The sequence below is a fragment of the Lampetra planeri genome, chromosome 27 (assembly GCF_965212315.1).
Source record: "Lampetra planeri chromosome 27, kcLamPlan1.2.h2, whole genome shotgun sequence".
NCBI lineage: Eukaryota > Metazoa > Chordata > Hyperoartia > Petromyzontiformes > Petromyzontidae > Lampetra > Lampetra planeri.
The window spans coordinates 1,743,253-1,763,494 of NC_136133.1; the positions used below are offsets into that span (position 1 = coordinate 1,743,253).

The 20,242-nt window shown below is 54.7% G+C and overlaps 1 protein-coding gene across 2 annotated transcripts in view; it reads left to right on the forward strand.

Moving 5' to 3' along the window:
• The window catches only part of TRIP12 (thyroid hormone receptor interactor 12), a 50,546-nt gene that overhangs the window by 3,705 nt on the left and 26,599 nt on the right, over positions 1-20,242 (forward strand). Inside the window, exons 2-16 of one of the 2 annotated variants that reach the window (XM_078607144.1) lie at positions 1,715-1,804; positions 6,276-6,428; positions 6,909-6,977; positions 7,641-7,856; positions 8,585-8,704; positions 8,913-9,002; positions 10,377-10,533; positions 12,005-12,580; positions 13,016-13,163; positions 14,933-15,041; positions 15,381-15,583; positions 17,184-17,267; positions 17,947-18,042; positions 18,564-18,715; positions 19,435-19,470. In XM_078607144.1, coding sequence (XP_078463270.1) covers positions 6,325-6,428; positions 6,909-6,977; positions 7,641-7,856; positions 8,585-8,704; positions 8,913-9,002; positions 10,377-10,533; positions 12,005-12,580; positions 13,016-13,163; positions 14,933-15,041; positions 15,381-15,583; positions 17,184-17,267; positions 17,947-18,042; positions 18,564-18,715; positions 19,435-19,470 — 2,160 coding nt within the window. In that variant the 5' untranslated portion in view covers positions 1,715-1,804; positions 6,276-6,324. The remainder of the gene's footprint in view (positions 1-1,714; positions 1,805-6,275; positions 6,429-6,908; positions 6,978-7,640; positions 7,857-8,584; positions 8,705-8,912; positions 9,003-10,376; positions 10,534-12,004; positions 12,581-13,015; positions 13,164-14,932; positions 15,042-15,380; positions 15,584-17,183; positions 17,268-17,946; positions 18,043-18,563; positions 18,716-19,434; positions 19,471-20,242) is intronic. The other variant, XM_078607143.1, reaches the window with a different exon arrangement.

A 20,242-nucleotide genomic window follows, 5' to 3' on the forward strand; every position in this document is an offset into this window, starting at 1 on the left:
ACAGTATTGCCGTGTACCTGTTTGTGTTGTGGGGAACCGGTCACGGTCCTCGTCCGAGTAGCGATGTAAACATCAGCGCTGGGAAGACAAAGGCGGCCAGGCGTGGTCCTTGTGCCGGCTTCACAGGTGCTCGCTAACAGCACTCGCCCCAACAGTCGGGGGGGGGTGGGGTCTTTGTATTCCTATGTGCACAAGTACGGCTTTTTATATTATCGCTTCGTGTGTACAATATTTGTGGATCTATTATGGATCCGGACAGGTGGCTCGGTAGTTAAGTGCGAGTTCAAATCCTCTAATTGGGGCGGGTTGACTCTGCCCATCATCCTTGCCGGGTCGATAAAATCGGTACCACTTTATTGGAAAGTCAACTGTGGCCCGTCCAATGGAAGATAATCTTTTCCCCCTCCGTATGGAATGTGGAATTTCCACAACCGCCTCCGGGCTGTGAACAGTCAATTGGCACCAGTGGGCCAATGCTAATTTGACGTCCCATTTATCAAGTTTTTGTAGGTCAATACCACACTGACCGGCGTGGTGAAGTATGGTCAAATATCCTCCACGACCTCGCACGGCACGGGGAGGCTCTCATCCAGCAGTGGATTGACACGTGCTGGTCCTTGTACGCGTGTGGCCCAGTTGGGTATGCGTGTCTTCTTACACGTCTGCTGCCGGGTTTGTACTGTATTGCCAGCTTGTGTTCACGTGTGTGTCGATGGGTGGTGATGTATGCATCTCTCGATGTGGCGTTGTATGTTCTTGAAAGGACATTTATGTGTGTATGGATATATAGGTACGTCATATTTGTAAGTATAATCACAGTATTTATATATATAGGACAGTATAATATGTATGTTTTTTAAATATCCATGTTCTGTATATGTGTGTGTGTGTAACCATGCATATGCTATCATGTACAGCATGCGTGTGTATTTGTATCCATGTATATGTGTATGTACTAGACGTGGATGTCTGTATATTAATGTACGGTGTGTATTTAAATTACATTATATGGTACAAAGGCCTTCATCCAGCAATGCATTGATTCATGTCTGTGCATTCAATTGACATGCGCGTGTCGTATGTCGGTGTATTTGTCTATGTATGTATTTACAAGTAAGTGTATGTCTCGTGTAGTAGGTGTATTGTATAGTCGGTGTATTTATTTATGTGTTTGTATAATTATTTACGTGTATGTGTACTATGTTAGTAACTTTGTACTGCAATGCACGTACGTACATTGGCAATAATTGTATGTACATGTGCATAAGCAGTTATGCGTATTGTATACGCTTATTCACATGCTATATATTAAAACATGATGCGTGTATCGATGTGTGTGTGCTGTATATCGTTGTATACACCTCACCGGTGTAGTGTCGTGGTGGGTTGGCGTGCGCGCTGTGAACCCTGCGACCCGAGTTAAATGCCGAATGTCTGCACCGGTCCAGGGCCTGCCCACCCTTGGTGCGCTGTGTCTGCCCAAGCATTGGGGAGACAAAGGCGGCCGGGCATGCTTGCCGGCCACCAACCCCCTTCGTGTGTGGCCTTAATAGGTGCTCGCTAACAAGCGCCTGCCTCAACACTCTGTAACAAGGGGGCGCGAGGGGTTATTCGTCTTTGTGCGTTATCAAAAGACAAAGACACGCACGCATCCTAGGCCCTGTCAACATGTCGCGAATTTCTGCTCAACGCAATCCTCCCACTTGTCACACAGCTCGTGTCGGCCCCCCCCCCCCCATCATCTGGAAGGGCTGATGGGTTCGACACCCGGCCGCGGCTGCAAGTGCTAGCGACAAACCCCGAGGTGGGACAGCGTTCGGGAAGGACGTCCCTAGCGGCCATGAGAAACCCTCAAATGGCGGCGGTGGCTGAGACAGGATTGTGACCAGGGGTTGAACCGGGTTGAGGAGCCTTCGCGGTTGTGAGTGTGTGTGGTTGTGTGTGGTGTTGATTGTGCTGGGTGGGTGGGTGTGTGGTTGGAGAGAGCGAGGGGAGAGGTGGTGCTGAGTGAGTCTGGGTGCGGGGCTTCGTGCCACTGGGTGGGGTGACGGCGCCGCGGGGTTTTAGATGTGTGTGTGAGTGAGTGTGTGATATGTATGTGTGTGGTGTGTGTGATATGTAAGTGTGTGTGGTGTGTGTGATATGTAAGTGTGTGTGGTGTGTGAGTAGTGTGTGTATGTGTGAGTGTTTGATAGGTGTGTGGTGTGTGATATGTGCGAGTGTGTGTGTGAGTATGGTGTGTGTGTGTTTGATTGGTGTGGGAGTGTGTGTGTGAGTGTTTGATTGGTGTGGGAGTGTGTGTGTGAGTGTTTGATTGGTGTGTGAGTGTGTGTGTGTGAGTTTGATAGGTGTGTGTGAGTGTGCACGTGGTCACAGTGTGAGATATGTTTGTGTGTGATCAGTGTGTGTGATCAGTGCGAGTCTGCGTGTGTTTGTGTGATATGTTCGTATGAAGGGTGTGTACGTGATGAGCGTGTGATCGGTGTGTGATGAGTGCCTGTGGGTTGTTCGTGTTATGTGATTGGTGTGTGTGTGCTGTGTAGGTATTAGACGTGAATGCGACGTATGCAATATGTAGGTGTTGTGTGTATGTGATGGTTGTCACGAGATAGTGACGTGTAATACTGTATGTACAGTACTGTTGTGTGTGTGTGTATATCTATGATGTGTGATGCAGTGTTTTGTGCAGACCGTGTGTATTGTGTGATGTACGAATGCGTACGTGTTCTGAGTGTATGACGAGCGTGTATATACGAGTGAGGATCTGCGTGATTGTGTAAGTGTGTGTGAATGTTTCTCCAAGTGTCTTTGCGATTGTGTAAGAGTGTGTATGTCTGTGTGTTTATCTGAATGACTGTGTCTTTCAGTGTGATTGTCTCCTGTATGTGTGTGTGAATGTCTTTGTTTTTGTATGTGTCTATTTATGTATACGAGTGTTTGTATTGGTCCCATGTATATCTGTGTGCCCATTAGTTCGTCTGTGTGTCACTGCGTATACTCTTGTTTTGTGGGGAGCGGCAGTGTAGCGGGTCATCCCGCTGCGCTACCAACCCCGCGAACCCAAGTTCGAATCCCGCTCACGGCCACCAACACCAGTGACGCTGATCTGAACCGGCCCTGGGCCTCCTCCCCTAGGTCGACTCAGCCTCACAAACGAGCAACTGGTGCGGTGTGTAAACATCGCCACTGGGGAGACAAAGGCGGCCGGGCGTCGGTACTGGCCACCCCCTTCGTGTGTCGTGTCAGCCTTCGTAGGTGGCCACACAAGTGGTATGGCCAAAAACCCGGCGACCAGAGTTCTATTCCCGTTCACAACCAACAACAGTGGCAGATATATTTAAACCAGTCCTGCCCCCCCCCCCGTCCCCATAGGTCGACTCGGCCCTCAGTGAATGCGTTGGAAGACAAAGGCTGTGGTGCAGGCCGTCCACCCCTTTCGCGTGCCATGCTTGTTGGCCTTAATAGGTGCTCGCAAATAGCACTTGCCCCCGGCAGTCTATGATAGGTAATATGGGATGTGGGGTGGGGGGGGGTCTTTGTGTGTGTGTGTGTGCATTGTGAGTTGTATAGGTCTTCACACGAGCTGTCTGGGTCTCCTGACCCTGCGACTCACTGTCATCCAAACCAAACATCACAATTACACGAAGTTCCATAAACACAGCCGCAACCACCACGGTGTTGTGTGGATCTGCTGCGGTTATTGTGCGAATGTTGGCGTGGTTATTGCGCGGCTGCTGCCGCCGTTAGTGCGTGTGATTGCCTCGTGGTTTTATGGCGGTATTGTGGTTGTGTTATGCCTGTGTTGTGGTTTTGGCTGCACTCTGATTGTTGTGTGACTCTGTTTTGGTTGTGCAGTTGCGTTGTGGTTGTTTTGTGTTTGTATCGTTGTTTGTGTGGTAATGGAGTGTTTGTGTGGTTGTGGAGTGTTTGTGTGGTTGTGGAGTGTTTGTGTGGTTGTTGCTGCGGTTGTGTGGTTTTGTTGTGGCTGCGTGCTTTTTGTTGTGTGGCTTTGTTGTGGTTGTCATGTGGCAGTGTTTTGGCTTTGGGTGAGCTGTGGTTGTTGGGTAGTTGTGTTGTGGCTATGCGCGTGTGTTGGGTTTTGTGTGCTTGTGTTTTGTCTGGCTCTGTTGTGGTTGTGTTGTGGCTATGTTGTGGCTGTTGTTTGGATGTGTTGTGTGGCTGTATGGTTGTGTTGCAACGTTGTGGTTGTTTTGTGGTTGATGGGTGGTCGTTTTTTGGCTGGTTTTGTGGTTGTTGTGGTTATCATGTTGTGGTGGTATTGTGGTTGTGTGCTTGTGTTGTGGGTGTCGTTGTGTTGTGGTTGTGTATCTGTTGTAATTGTATTGTGGTTGTTTGGATGTGTTGTGTGGGTGTATTGTGGGTGTGTGGGTGTATTGTGGTTGTTGCAATGTTGTGGTTGTATTGTGGTTGATGGGTGGCTGTGTTTTGGCTCATATTGTGTTTGAATGGCTGTTTTGGTTAACATGTGGCTGTGTTGTGGTGGTGTGGTTGTGGTTGTGTTGTAGTTGTATTGTGGTTGTGTCTGTTGTAGGTGTGTCTGTGTAGTTGTGACTTGTTGTGTTTTGGTTATTGTGTTAACGTGTGTTCTGCTTGTTTTGTGGCCGTGTGGCTGCTTTGTAGTTGTTGTTTGGCTATGTTGTGGCTTAATTATGCTTGTGTTGCTGTGTTGTGGTTGTTGTGGCAGTGTTCTGGTTGTGTGGTGTTTGTGGTTGTGTTTTATTCGTGTGGTTGTGGTTTTGTGGTTGTTGTAGTAATTTGACCGGTGTGGCTGTTGTTTGTTTGTGTTAAAGTTATACATCCGTGCGGTTGAGTTGCAGCTCTCGGTAGAGGCTGGGCCCCGTGTGTGTGTGCGTGTGCGTAACGCGCAACCCCGAGTGGTGAATTCCTGCAGTTTACGCCGATTTGGAGTGGATAAATACCCTTAACTTCCCTTGAACGTAGTTACGTCCCCTTAAATTCCCCAAGCAAGGGAAATCCATTGAAGTTGTTTGTTGGTAAGCAACTCCAGGCCTGTGTGATTTTTCTCCACACTTTGTCGCGCTCGGCTTTTGGCCGCGTTCTGCTCTGGTTGTGGTGCCCCCTTTTGTGCGGTTGCGGTGGTTTGTGTTGTTACGGCTTTCGTGGTGTTCTGTTGTGCCCCGTTGTCGTCGGTGAGTGGTGGCTGTTGCGTGGTTGACTCGCCAAGCGCGTTGGCTGGCCCTTGTCTGCAACACACGGGGATCTGTAATGGAGGCCAGCCCTGCCTGTTTCTCCACGCGGAGACTCCGTGAGCAACCTCTCCCCTCCTCCTCCTTATCCTCTCCCATCCACCCCCACCACCACTAGCTCCCTTCTGTCCCGACTGACCCTATCATCACCATCATTGTTATCATCACAATCCTCATCGTTGCCATCATTGTCATAAGCCATTGTTATCATCATAACAATCCTCATTACTATCATGGTCATCATTTTCATAACCCATTGTCATTGTCACGATCCTCATGATCACCATTGTGGTCATCGTTATTGTCATCACCATTGTTATTGTCATGATCCTCAACATCACTATCATGGTCAGCACCATCGTCACGATCATCATCATCATTGTCACAATCCTCATCGCCGCCATGTTCATTACCACCATCGTCATTCTCATCATCATTATCTTTGTTGCAATTACGCTACCTTGCAGGACCGGGCTCCCCACCTCTTAATAGGTCGGCTAGGGTGACCCAGGATTGATAGAGGGGGCTACGTACGGTCAGTGACTACGGTCTTTGACGAGTGCGCATTGTGTGCTTGTGTGTGAGCCAGTGTGTATGTTGGCACGTGTATTTGTTGGCTGGCCTTTGTTAGAGGGAGCTTATGTATTGGTGGCATCTGTATTTGCCTGTGTGTGTTTTATCTCCCACGTATTCTGTCAGTGTATAATGATAAACTAAATTAATTTGCAGCTCTCTATTAATCCACTGCTGGATGAAGGCCTCCGCATGCCTTGACGGTCATTAGGGTTGTTTGACTATACTTCTCCTTGCTGGTCACTCCCAGGTTGGAAAAGCAGTGGGTGACAAAACCGTTTGGACTGTCAATCGCCACTGATGTTAAGCCGTGGCCGGCAATGGACCTCTTGGTCACTGGTTCATCATAATATGCGCATCTTTACGCCTGTACGAAGACCTTGTGTGTGTGTGCGCGCTCGTGTTAACTAATCCGAGTGTTGTGTGTCTCTCCCTTCCCTTGAATCTGCTGACTGCGTTTTGTCCTCCCCGCAGTGAATGGTAGTGTCTAGAGAGGGTATGTCCCTTCAGCTGAAAGGTGCCAATGTCCGACCAGCCTAACCACCATCCAGGGGGGTCCACGCTACGCCGCACAACACGCAGCAACGCCGGGGTGCGGGCTTCCCACACGGACGCAAGTACCCACTGGTCAGTGCGCACACACGCACGTACAGCACGGATAGTCGTGCCTAAGGCCACGGTATCTCGAATGCTAGGACTAACACTTCCTACATATGTGAGCGTGTTTGTATGTGTGCGTGTGTTGAAATAAGTGCTCGCTAACAGCACTTGCCCCAACATTCTGTTAAGGCTATATGCGGGGGGGGGGATCTTTGTCTTCTGTGTGTTTGCATGTGTGGAGAGCGGTGATGTAGCGGTTATCGCCATATGAAATGCATTCACGGCCAAAACTGGTGACGATTATCTGAACTGGTCCTTGGTCTCCCTTAAGTGTGTTGTAAACAATCGCCGCTATGGAGACGAAGGCTGGTGGAAATGATGCTGGCCACCCACCCCCTCGTGTGCCGTGCTGACCCTTCATAGGGGACTGCTGGTTAACAGCACTTGCCCCAACAGTCTGCTAAGGCTATGCGGTGGGGACCTTTGTCTTTGTGTTTGCATGTCTAGGTCGAGGGGGGAGGCTCCTAAGCGCAGAGCTTCGCGGTCGCCCGTCGCGCGACACACCAAGCCACGGACGTGAGAGAGCGAGCGCACACACGCGTGTAAACATACAAACAGTTGTATCGAACGGTCACACGTGGATGCAGTGACTCGCACATGTGGTCAGTTGCTGCTCACCTGCACGCAATCGCTCGCTCACACGAACACAACCACTCGCATTTGCACAGTTACGCACATGCACGCACACGCATGCACACTCACGCACACACACGCACACGATCGCCTGACGCACAATTTCTCGTGGACGTTTGCATCCAGATGCTTGCACGTGTATTCGCCGATTCACACGCCCACACGTGCACATACAGGACGAGTGGTAATTTTGTAAAATAATATTCAAGCTGCCCACTCAGTGACGCGGCGCGACAGTGTTGCGAGTTCATAATTCAACTACTGGATGCCGACGTCGGCACAATTCCAACGCCATTCAAGCAACGGTGCTTGAAATTCCACATCCTTGTATGGTGTGTACCAGCTGATCCACAAGACAACCACTGCTGACTTCCTAAACATTTCTTCTCATTTTATATGACCCCGGAGATTTGGTGATAATGACGATGACCCTGCTGATGATTACGATCGCAATCATGATAATGACGACTATGAAAACGAGAGTGGTGACAAAGCAGAGTCAACCCTCGATCGGAGTTGAATTGTTGTCACCCTTGCGGCTCGTAGGTCCGCCAAGGGTGGGACGAGCGCGGCTTGGAACGCCCCCGGAGCGTCAGCGACCTCGTCCTCCTCCTCTGCGTCGTCGTCGTCATCGTCATCATTGGCGGCAGCGCCTGGCGAAGGAGAAAGAGGAGGAAGAGAGGCGTCAGCGGCTGACGGAGTCGCCAGCCAGGCCGGCGATTCGAAGGCGGCGGCGGCGCCGGTGGCGGCGGCGGCGACCAGGCAAGCGCCAAGGATCCACGTTTGTTTTTGGCTTTGGCCACGTGGGAGGAAGATTTTTTATTTAAACTGAATGCTAAACTACGATAGGCAATTTTTTTTCTTTTACCAGGCAAGCCCCCCCGCTGAGCTATAATATAGCTCTTTTTCAGAAGCGACCTTTCCACAAATGATTGCTCAACGAAGTGGCTTCCATCATGTGGAAATTTATAGCAAATACTTTTAAACGCACGTCGATTTTAAATGTGGAGGAAAAAACCGGAGGACCCAGAGAAACATCCACACCACCACGGGCGAGAGAGACTTGCAAACTCCAAATATACACGAGTCGTCATGGTCGGGATCGAACCCACAACCTTTATACCAGGCGAGGTAGTAAACATCTTACCACTGCAGCACCCCCATGTTATTATTACAATCTGGATATTATTATTATTTACACGCGGCTAATATATCGATCAAATTCTGAAAGAGAAATTTCCTCCTCACCGGTGGCTTAAGACTTCCTGTCTGAGTTTATTGTCGACGCACAGGTGAGCATTGCTCACGTAGTCGCCGTTGTTTATTTAAATCGTGGACTTCTATTCGACGCCGACCCGTGGAGTTTGTCAAGTCCTCGTCTGTGGATCACGTTGACTCTATTTAATGTGATGATTGCCATTGCATCGATAACCCTGTTATTATTATTATCGCCGCGTCAATGCACCTGTGACCTTGTTTGTCGCCCTCAGGAAGGGCAACCAGGACAGGGGAGGGGGCAGCCGGGGAGGGCAGCGGGGGCAGGGAGGGGCGGGGCGGGGGAGAGGGCGGGGAGCCAATCAAGGGCAGTCGCAAAGCAAGGGCCCTAAGAGGTGAGTGTGCACCACCCACTCACCTACCCACCTACCCACCGCCAGCCGTCATTAAGTGCCATGTGGTACCGCCTGTTTGTCCTGCCTCTCTGGGTGCGCCGTTTGTCTCGTGGGTACCGCCATACCTGGTGGTTCTGCTCGTTGAGAGGAGGAGGGGGACATCGCCTGACAGAGCCTCTGCCCCTCTGCCCCCCTTTGATCTGCATAGGCCCGGAGTTGAGGAGCCGACGGTCAGGACAAGTCGTCCGAAGAAGAGGAAGGAAGAGGAGCGAGTGGAGGGGAGCAAAACCGTTAGCCGGTGCGGGCGCGTGTCTGCGTGTCCTCGTGTCCGCGTGTCCTCGTGTCTGCGTGTCCTCGTGTCTGCGTGTCCTCGTGTCCGCGTGTCTGCGTGTCCGCGTGTCCTCGTGTCCGCGTGTCTGCGTGTCCGCGTGTCTGCGTGTCCGCGTGTCTGCGTGTCTGCGTGTCCGCGTGTCTGCGTGTCCGCGTGTCCGCGTGTCCGCGTGTCTGCGTGTCTGCGTGTCCGCGTGTCTGCGTGTCCGCGTGTCCTCGTGTCCGCGTGTCCGCGTGTCTGCGTGTCTGCGTGTCTGCGTGTCTGCGTGTCCGCGTGTTCGTGTGTCTGTGTGTCCGCGTGTCCGCGTGTCTGCGTGTCCGCGTGTCCTCGTGTCCGCGTGTCCTCGTGTCCGCGTGTCCTCGTGTCCGTGTGTCTGCGTGTCTGCGTGTCTGCGTGTCCGCGTGTCCGCGTGTCCTCGTGTCCTCGTGTCCGCGTGTCCTCGTGTCCGCGTGTCCGCGTGTCCGCGTGTCCGCGTGTCCTCGTGTCCTCGTGTCCGCGTGTCCGCGTGTCCTCGTGTCCGCGTGTCCTCGTGTCCGCGTGTCCGCGTGTCCTCGTGTCCGCGTGTCCTCGTGTCCGCGTGTCCGCGTGTCCGCGTGTCCTCGTGTCCGCGTGTCCGCGTGTCCGCGTGTCCTCGTGTCCTCGTGTCCGCGTGTCCTCGTGTCCGCGTGTCCGCGTGTCCGCGTGTCCTCGTGTCCGCGTGTCCGCGTGTCTGCGTGTCTGCAAGTCTGCGAGTGTGTAGTGGTTAGTGCGCTGCGCCACGATCCTGGTAGACGGAGTTCGATTCCCACTTACTGCCAAAACCGGTGACGATTATCTGAACCGATCCTGGGTCTTCTCTAGGTCGACTCGGCCTCAAATTAGTACCTGGTGCGGTGTGTAAACATCGCCGGGCGTTCCAACCTTCTTAGGTGCTTGCTAACAGCACTTGCCCCAACAGTCTGTTAAGGCTATTTGGGGGGATCTTTGTCTTGGCATGCTTGTGTTTGTGGGAGCGGTGGTGTGGATGTTAGCGTGCACTGCACTACGCACCAGCGATTTTAGTTTTGGTTTATGGCCACAGATCGCATCGTTGGCCAGTGATATCTGACCCTATTCTGGGCCTCCCCTAAGGTCGACTCAGCCTTGCGTGAATGCCTGGTGCAAACAGTTGTAACGGTTCGGATGGCGCAGTCGGTCGAACCTTCAATGGAAGACGACTGAATAACTGAGCGTCTTTGCGATTGATGCGAAAACGAGCGAGCGAGCGACCATATAAATAAACGATCAATAGTGCGGTCGAGCCGATAAATGAAGGAGCAGTCGAACGAGCGAGCAGAGTGTCTGCGTCTGTCCCTCATTTAGAGTGGGAAGCTCCAAGCTGGCGTCGCGGCCCAGGCCAGCTCAGCAGCAGGAGGCAGCAGCAGCAGCAGTGACAAAACCCGTGACGGAGTCTGCGTCCAGCGCGCCCTCCTCCTCCTCCTCCACGCCCGGGGCAGCCCAGGGAGCCGCACTCAAGCAGGTGCGATACCAGCGCAGTCATCACAATGACCAATGCATTCATTGCAATACAGTCACAATTACTTGCACTACAGTTATAGCAGTGTGGATTTACGTAGCGTCTCGCTGTGACTGCACCTCAAGACAACCGCGTCTTGAGATGCCGATCGCTTATTTTATAGCGAGAGGCCGGCAGGCGTAGGGAGCAGGAGGAGGAGATGAGGAAGGCCGTAAGCCTGGACCTGAGCAAGGGGCACGGAGTGAACGAACAGCATGGATGGATAGGTGGAAAGGGAGTTTCACACTGAGGATATCTTGCATGTATGTAGAACTTACTTCGCACTGTACGTAGCCAACTGCGTGCGAAGGACAACAAACTAAACACAAAAAGCCGTTCGAAAGATATGTTTTCAATTGAGATTGAAAAGTTCACATCTCCAGTGGCTTCCTCATAAATTCTACACACGAATGATTTGCCACAATGGAACAAACGGGTGCTGTTGGGCGACGTGACGTATGATTTATTGACGTGTCGACGTCTGTGCATCGTCATCGGCTGCTGCTGCTGGAGGGATGAGAAGGCCTCCTCAAGCCCTCACCGTCCCTCACGGTCACGAGGCGCAACGATCCGTCGGGCTCCTGCGCGACAGGCTGAACGCATCGCTGCGCCAAACGTGTGCGCGCTCGCCCACTCCTGCGCGACAGGCTGAACGCATCGCTGCGCCACATGTGTGCGCGCTCGCCGCCCACTTGCGCCGTGGCAAGGAGCGTCGCGAGATGACGCCGTGTGGCGTCACCGCGATTGCGCGCACGCGTGACGTGTGACGTCATTGCCTTGGGCGAGGCAGCTCGCCCAATTGACCCTTAGATTTCATCGCCATGTTTTGGCCGTTATTTTTTATATCTTTCCACGGTCGTCTTTCTGGGTAAAGACAACAACACTTTATTTCATTTTGAATAGTCTCTTTTATGAGAGCCTTCGTTAGACTAAACTGTTTTTATTTTAGCTGGTCAGACCCACTGAGCTATGTAGCTCTTTTTCAGAAGCGACCTGGCCACAAATGATGGCTCCGTAACGTTGCTTATCATGTGGACATTTATAGCAGCCAAATACTCTAAAAGGCATGTTTATAAATGTGGAGGGAAAAACTGGAGGACCCGGAGAAAAATCCACACAAACACGGGAAGAATGAACACACAAACTCCAAATATACAGTAGGCATCAGGGTCTGGATCGAACGCACGACCTCCCACCATGACCCTATGGACAGAGCTAAGGCATATATGCTTTCGATGTTTCAATTAATGCGATGAAGCGTCACATCCTTTCCACGGGTCAGGGGTTGAGAATATCTCGTGGCACCACTCACTCGGTGGTCCAACAACCCCAACACCAATCACTATTTGTGCATCCCAACTTCCGGCACGGTCGAGCGTGGCGTCAACAGCCGGCAACTTCTGCCTCGCTTGTTCTTCTCCTCGACCTCCCTCAGACCAAGGAGCACCAGGCCAAAGGTCGTGGGTCCTCCCGCACGACCTCCAGCCACCGTCGGGCCAAGCCCGGCGCTGCCCCCCATCTCGTCGCAGCCTCCTCGTCCTCGGCACCGACACCGCCGCCGCTGTCGTCACTGCTAACATCGTCCGCAGCGGCAGCGGCAGCAGCAGCGACCGCTCCAATCGCCACGGAGCCGTTGACTCACGGCAACGCCAAGGCGACGGACGTGACGGCCTCGGCCACCTCGTCGTCATCGTCGTCGTCGTCCTCCTCCTCGTCATCCTCGTCGTCGTCGTCGTCTTCGTCGTCATCTTCGTCGTCGTCATCGTCAGCCGTGTCCCCCAGGGTCAGCCCCAGCGCCAACTTGCTGAAGCTGCGGCTGAGCTCGGCTCAGGGACCTCCGCCGCCTCCTGGGCAGCCTCCCTCCTCATCGTCGTCGTCGACAGCGGTAGCCACCGCCACCACTGCCGCCGCCACCTCCTCACCCACCGCGACTGTCGCAGCAGCAGCAGCAGCGTCGTCGTCTTCAGCGGCGGCATCGTCGTCGTCGTCATCGCTGGGCGCCGCCCCACAGGTGCGTGACATCTGAGCTTTATCCTCAAGCTGACCTCGGTCCGAACCCCCCGAGGAGTCGTAGGAACTGAGAATGGCCGGTGGTAGCGTGGGCAGGTGAGCTGGTGTGGGGGTGTGTGTGTGTGTGCACGCGTGTGTCTGCAGGAAGGTTCGTAATGGCTGTGTTGGAGATAGTCGTCGTGTGCTGCCAAGATCTCCCGGGCGATGGGTCTGGGTGAAGATGAGATGATGATGGTTACAAAGATGCTGATGATGCAGACGTATCATTCTGGTTATACTGATGATGAAGTCATGTTGAGGTAGTTTTAGGTGAGCATCAGAATCGGAGGCAGTTTGCCAGAGGCCGGTGGGAACATCTGAGCAGAACGTGTTTGTTGCTTTCCTCATCTCCTCTCCCCCTCCTCTCCCCCTCCTCTCCCCCTCCTCTCTCCCACAGGGGCTGGCTGTTGCGTCGTCATCGACGTCGGCAGCCGCTGCTGCCGCGGCGTTTGCACTCTCGCTGTCGGCGCCACCCGGCGTTTCCGTGGCGACGGGCGCCAGGGAGACGAGGGCCGGACCCTCCGGGCTGCAGGCGAAGCTCGCCAGTGAGCCCCACCCCTAGCCGCTCCTCCAGCCTTGCCCCCAGCACGACCACCGCCACATGCCCACAGCCACATGCCCCCAGCACGACCACAGCCACATGCCCACAGCCACATGCCCCCAGCCACATGCCCACCGCCACATGCCCACCGCCACATGCCCACCGCCACATGCCCACCGCCACATGCCCACCGCCACATGCCCCCAGCACGACCACCGCCACATGCCCACAGCCACATGCCCACAGCCACATGCCCCCAGCCACATGCCCACCGCCACATGCCCACCGCCACATGCCCACCGCCACATGCCCACCGCCACATGCCCACCGCCACATGCCCACCGCCACATGCCCCCAGCACGACCACCGCCACATGCCCACAGCCACATGCCCACCGCCACATGCCCACCGCCACATGCCCCCAGCACGACCACCGCCACATGCCCACCGCCACATGCCCACCGCCACATGCCCACCGCCACATGCCCCCAGCACGACCACCGCCACATGCCCACAGCCACATGCCCACCGCCACATGCCCACAGCCACATGCCCCCAGCACGACCACCGCCACATGCCCACAGCCACATGCCCACCGCCACATGCCCCCGCCACATGCCCCCAGCACGACCACCGCCACATGCCCACAGCCACATGCCCACAGCCACATGCCCCCAGCACGACCACCGCCACATGCCCACCGCCACATGCCCACCGCCACATGCCCACCGCCACATGCCCACCGCCACATGCCCCCAGCACGACCACCGCCACATGCCCACAGCCACATGCCCACCGCCACATGCCCACCGCCACATGCCCACCGCCACATGCCCACCGCCACATGCCCACCGCCACATGCCCACAGCCACATGCCCACCGCCACATGCCCACCGCCACATGCCCACCGCCACATGCCCACCGCCACATGCCCCCAGCACGACCACCGCCACATGCCCACAGCCACATGCCCACAGCCACATGCCCACCGCCACATGCCCACAGCCACATGCCCACAGCCACATGCCCACCGCCACATGCCCACCGCCACATGCCCACCGCCACATGCCCACAGCCACATGCCCACAGCCACATGCCCACCGCCACATGCCCACCGCCACATGCCCACAGCCACATGTCCACAGCCACATGCTCACCGCCACATGCCCACCGCCACATGCCCACCGCCACATGCCCACAGCCACATGCCCACAGCCACATGCCCACAGCCACATGCCCACAGCCACATGCCCACAGCCACATGCCCACAGCCACATGCCCACAGCCACATGCCCACAGCCACATGCCCACAGCCACATGCCCACCGCCACATGCCCACAGCCACATGGCCACCGCCACATGCCCACAGCCACATGCCCACAGCCACATGCCCACAGCCACATGCCCACAGCCCAGCTCACAGCCAAGCTCACAGCCCTGCCCCCAGCCCAGCTCACCGCCCTGCCCACAGCCAACAGACCAGCCGACAGCCCAGGCCACCACCCTGCCCACAGGCCAGCTGACAGCCCTGCCCATTGCACTGCCCACAGCCCTCCTCAGCCCTGCCCCCAGCCCTGTCCACATCCGTGCCCACCGCCCTGCCCACCCCCCCGCTCGCAGCCCAGGGTCGGAATTGCACCCATGACCTCCTCTTTACCAGGCGAGGTATTTAACATCTCGCCACTGTGGTGCCCCAGACCCACGTCTCAAACCCAGGAACTTGGTGTCTGTGATGTGGCCATTACGAATGCCTGCTCGTGTGTGCATGTGTAGGTCTGCGTAAGGGCAGCAGTAAGAAGAGGAGCGAGTCCCCTCCATTGGAGCTCCCCGGGCTACGGAGGAGCACTCGCCTCAAAACCACGGGCTCGTGTGCTAGCACTAGGTACCACTCGCACGGTGACTCGCACGCTGACTCGCACAAGTCCCACTCGCTACTAACAATGGTGACGAATATCTCAACTGGTCCTGGGCCTCGCCTAGGTCGATTCGGCCTTAAATAAGTACCCGGTGCGTTGTGCAAATGTAAGCACTGGGGAGATGATTGCGGCTGAGCGTGGCGCTGGCCACCCACCCCCTCGTGTGCCATGCCGGCCGTAATAGGCACTCGCTACACTAACAGCACTTGCCCCAAACAGCCTGGTAAAAGCTATGTGGGGGAAGCTTTGTGTGTGGTTGAGTGCACTGACATCCCACCCACCACTTCCCCACCCCCCCCCCGTAGCCGCCGCGGCTCTGGACTGGGCAAGCGCGGGGGTGGGGTGGCAGAATCGCGCAGACAGGACAAGATGGCCGACAGCGATGGGAACCAGGAAGGAGGAGGTGGAGGTGGCGGAGGCGGCGGCGGCGGAGGAGGAGGAGGCGGTGGAGGCAGCGCAGGGCCCGGAGGGGCTCGGCCCCTGGACGACGCCCCCCAGGGAGCCGCCGGTGGGTGCTCCTCCCCCCCTCCACCCCAGAGTGCGTGTAAGCGTCAGCACGGGGGAGACTAAGGTGGCCGGCCGTGGTGCTGGCCCACACCCCTTCCCCTCTCGTGCGCTGCCGCGGAGTCCCTCCGTAGGTGCTTTGGCACAGCAGTCTCGGTGTGCAGCGCGTGTGTGTGTGCGTGGCATCGCGTGCGTGTGCGTGGCATCGCGTGCGTGTGCGTGGCATCGCGTGCGTGTGCGTGGCATCGCGTGCGTGTGCGTGGCATCGCGTGCGGGTGCGTGACATCGCGTGTGTGTGCGTGGCATCGCGTGTGTGTGCGTGGCATCGCGTGTGTGTGCGTGGCATCGCGTGTGGGTGCGTGGCATCGCGTGTGTGTGCGTGGCATCGCGTGTGGGTGCGTGGCATCGCGTGTGTGTGCGTGGCATCGCGTGTGTGTGCGTGGCATCGCGTGTGTGTGCGTGGCATCGCGTGTGGGTGCGTGGCATCGCGTGTGGGTGCGTGGCATCGTGTGTTTTATTTTGCTCGACTACCCTCCACACACTCTGCTCCAGCAACCGAAGCTTTCTATCGAAGCCCCTAGTCCACCTGTGCTCGGTGGTAGGTCACTCAAATCTCTGCTGACCCTGCAGTCTGGAACTCATCTCAAGAGCTTCCCTTTCTCCTCCGACTGCCTCGGTGTGAAATAAATATGCCCGCTGAGTCTGTCGTCTTTTGAGATGGCGGCCCGGTGGTGTAGCGGTTAAACGCACTGCCCCCTGCACCCGACCGACTATCAGCCACGGCTGACGTCCTTGGCAAATTAAATAAAAAGCACACTCTTTGGTTTTTTTCGGTAAAGTCACGTAGGTAAAAAATAATTGTAATTGCGACGTTTCGGAGGCAACACAAGCTTCCGTCTTGTGTTGCCTCCGAAATGTCGTGATTTTTATTTTTTTTATTTTTAACCAACGTGACTTTACCGAAAAAAACCAAAGAGTATGGACCCTTGCAGTCATGAAAACTTCAAATCTAGAATAAATGAGAAGCACTCTGGCTACTGCTCTCAACACCACCCCCCCACCACCTTCCCAGCGTTCATCAACCACTACTAACCAGCATAGTGAAGTCTGGTGGAACAACCCAGATAACCGACGCCGCTTGGAGAGGCAACTCTGGCAGTGGACAAGACCAAGGGGGGCCGGTCGTGATAATAAAAATGGGATGGAAAACCGTGCACGTGCAAGACTTGGGCGATGCTTCCCGACGCGCGTTTGTCGTTGCTGAAAAGCAGCAGCAGCAAGAATAAAAATAATTGTGCTCCACCTCAAGCCACACAACAAAACCACGACGCACCACTCCGCGCTAGGCCACGCCGCACGTCGTGATGTCATCGGAGAGCGAAGGAGCACATACTTCCTCTTAGCATGAGTTTGTTTCTCCCAACCCTTGAGCAATGGAACTGGGTATTTGTAATACATTTTTAGTCGTGCCCTATTTTTTTTCTTTTTATCAAATTTGGCTGAGGTAGTAGCAGGGGGTGACGATGGTGCCATTACCAACCCTGGTAACGCCGTGTTTTCCGTGCTTTCCCTGTGCCCATGTGCCCCTGTGTGCGCGTGTCCAGCCTCCGGATCCAGTCTGGGCGCTGTGGGCGTGGCAACGTCCGGGGAGAGCGAATCGGAGGACTCGGACATGGGACGACTACAAGGTGCATCCCTGCTCACCTCCCAGTGTCCCTCCTCATCTGCTTATTGTAGTCTTGGCTTTGCCTAAACACCTGATGTGCTTTCATCGAAATTACAAATGTTTAAAAACTGCAACTTGTAAACGATACGACTGGGGCAGAGGCATGGTTATCATTCCTTTCGCTGTGTAACACTGTGTGGAAGCTGCCTGGTTTGTTGTTCCACGTAAAGTTCTGAGCTTTCTTGGCAATAATCAAGCCCTCTCTTTTGTTTGCTTGTGAAACGTGAACCCCTTTAAACATGCACAGGAGTGCCTGTGCATGTTTAACACATTCAGGCTGGCCTGCCAATGATCCATCCTGGGTTTTAACCAAACTGGCTTGTGTGAGGAAGGTTTGATGGGGAATGGGAGGACTTTGTGGCGGGTGGAATTGCAGACAACCGTTACCAAAAAGTTGCTCGTAGGCAACCGCCCCCCTAGCAACAACCAAAGGTGGAGGAGCGCTGGGCAGTTAAAACACAGCAAGGGGTGGCACATTGTGGGAGGACAGGTGGTGAATATGCCAGTCATGTCAGACAGTTAATCTATAACACCTGGGTCTGTCCCACACGATCTATCAACTGCCACTGAGTAGCGAATGTAGTTGTATTTATATATGTGTGTGTGTAATATATATATGTGTGTGTGTGTGTTGCTCTCAGCTCTGCTGGAGGCCCGGGGGCTGCCCCCTCACCTTTTTGGCTCCCTGGGACCGAGGATGCAGCAGCTGTTCCACCGAACCATCGGCACGGGCACCAGTGAGCAATGCGCGCACGTGCGCACACCCACACGCGTACACGCACACACACACGCGTACACGCACACACACACGCGTACACGCACACACACATACACAACGTGTGCAAGTTATCACGCACACACACGCACGTACGTATATCTGTCTGTTTTTGCATATGTGTAAGTACGTGTGTATGTGCACGTGCGCGCGCACGTGCGCGCGGTTGTGTAGCGGGTTAGTGTACTGCTCTACAAACCCGGTGACCCGAGTTCGATTCTCACTCAACACCGGTGACGAAAATCTGAACCGGTCTTGGACCTCTTCTAGGTCGACTCAGCCGCGAATGAGTACCTCATGCGGTGTGTTACAAGCAATCGCCACTAGGGAGACAAAGGCAGCCGTGCGTGGTGCTGGCCACACACCACCTCGTGTACCAAGCCGGCCTTCGTAGGCGCTACTCGCTTAACAGCGCTCGCCCCAACAGTCTGTTAAGACTCTGCGGGGGGGGGGGTACCTTTGTCTTTTTTTTATCTTGCTCAGGCTCCAAGGCGCAGCAGCTACTGCAGGGGCTGCAGTCGACGGGTGACGAGTCCCAGCAGCTGCAGGCCGTCATCGAGATGTGCCAGCTCCTCGTCATGGGCAACGAGGAGACGCTGGGTGGCTTCCCCGTCAAGAGCGTCGTTCCCGCGCTGGTACACAAAATGCGGGCGGCGGCATGGCGCGGGCAACTTCGTGGCACGGGCAGCGCCACGGTGGCTAGGAGATGTTAACTACCTCGCCTGGTATACAGGAGGTCATGGGTTCAATCGCGACCCGGACGCCTGCGGTATATTTGGAGTTTGCGTGTCTCTCATCATCATCATCACGATGGCTAGATGTTAACTACTTCGCCTGGTATACAGGAGGTCGTGGGGTCGATCCCGACCCTGACGCCTGCTGCTGTATATTTGGAGTTTGCGTGTCTCTCTCATCGTCATCATCATCATCAAGGTGGCTAGGAGATGTTAACTACCTCGCCTGGTGTACAGGAGGTCGTGGGGTCGATCCCGACCCTGACGCCTGCTGCTGTAGATTTGGAGTTTGCGTGTTCTCTCTCTCTCCCCGTGGTCGCGTGGATTTTTCTCCGAGTACTGCGGTTTTTCCCTCCACATTTAGAATCAACATCACATGTTTAGAGTATTTGGCTACTGCTATGCGTTTCCACGCGATAAGCCACTTCGTTGAGCTATCATTTGTGATAGGCAGTGGCCCTTGCCTGGTAAAATAAAAACGTTACAGTGTGGGCAGCTATGATCATGCAGGTGTAACACTACACCTGAAACTCTAACTGGTACCGTTATCGTGACCCTTAACCCCTGAAGTCCACCCATGACCCTAATGCTTCTCCCCCCCCCTCTCTTCGGCTCCACAGATCAGCCTGCTGCAGATGGAGCACAACTTTGACATGGTGAGTGACGCTGGAAGCCGAGGGGAGTCGTGGTTTAGTGGCCGCGCTTGCATATAGGGGCCTGTGTGTCATGGCTGTTTGAACACGCATGTGCATCGTGACGGTGATTGTGTGTTGCTCGAGGAATGTACTTGTCCCTTGGACAGCGCGTTTGTATTTTATTAGTGTGTGTGTGTGCGTGCGCGCATTTGTGCGAAGACCGGTAGCGTAGTGGTCATCTTCTTGGTTCTTTCGGTAAAGTCACGTAGAAGGGAAATAATAAAATAAAAAAATTTAACATGATAAAATACAATTCTCACGACGTTTCGGCCACAACGCAAGCAGCCGTCCTCAGGTGAAGAAACAGGTCTGTCGGAAAGACAGCGTTCATTCATGCTTGCGTTGTGGCCGAAACGTCGTGATAATTGTATTTTATTATGTTTTATTTTTTTTATTTTGTTATTTCCCTTCTACGTGACTTTACCGATAGAACCAAGAAGATGAATTTCTGCAGTCACGAAAGCTTTAAATCGAAATTTAGAGTAGTGGCCATCGCACTGCGCGACAAGCCCAACGACCCGAGTTCGATTCCTGCTCGCGGCCAACGGCGCTGACATATCTGAACCAGTCCTGGGCTTCCCCTAGGTCGACTCGGACTTAATTATTTCAGAATCTGGGGCGGTGTGTAAATAATCATCATTGGGGAGACGAAGGGGGCCAAGTGTGGTTCTCGCCGCCCCCTCGTGTGCTGCTGGACTTAAGAGGCCCTCGGCCAAAGTACTTTCATGTTTCG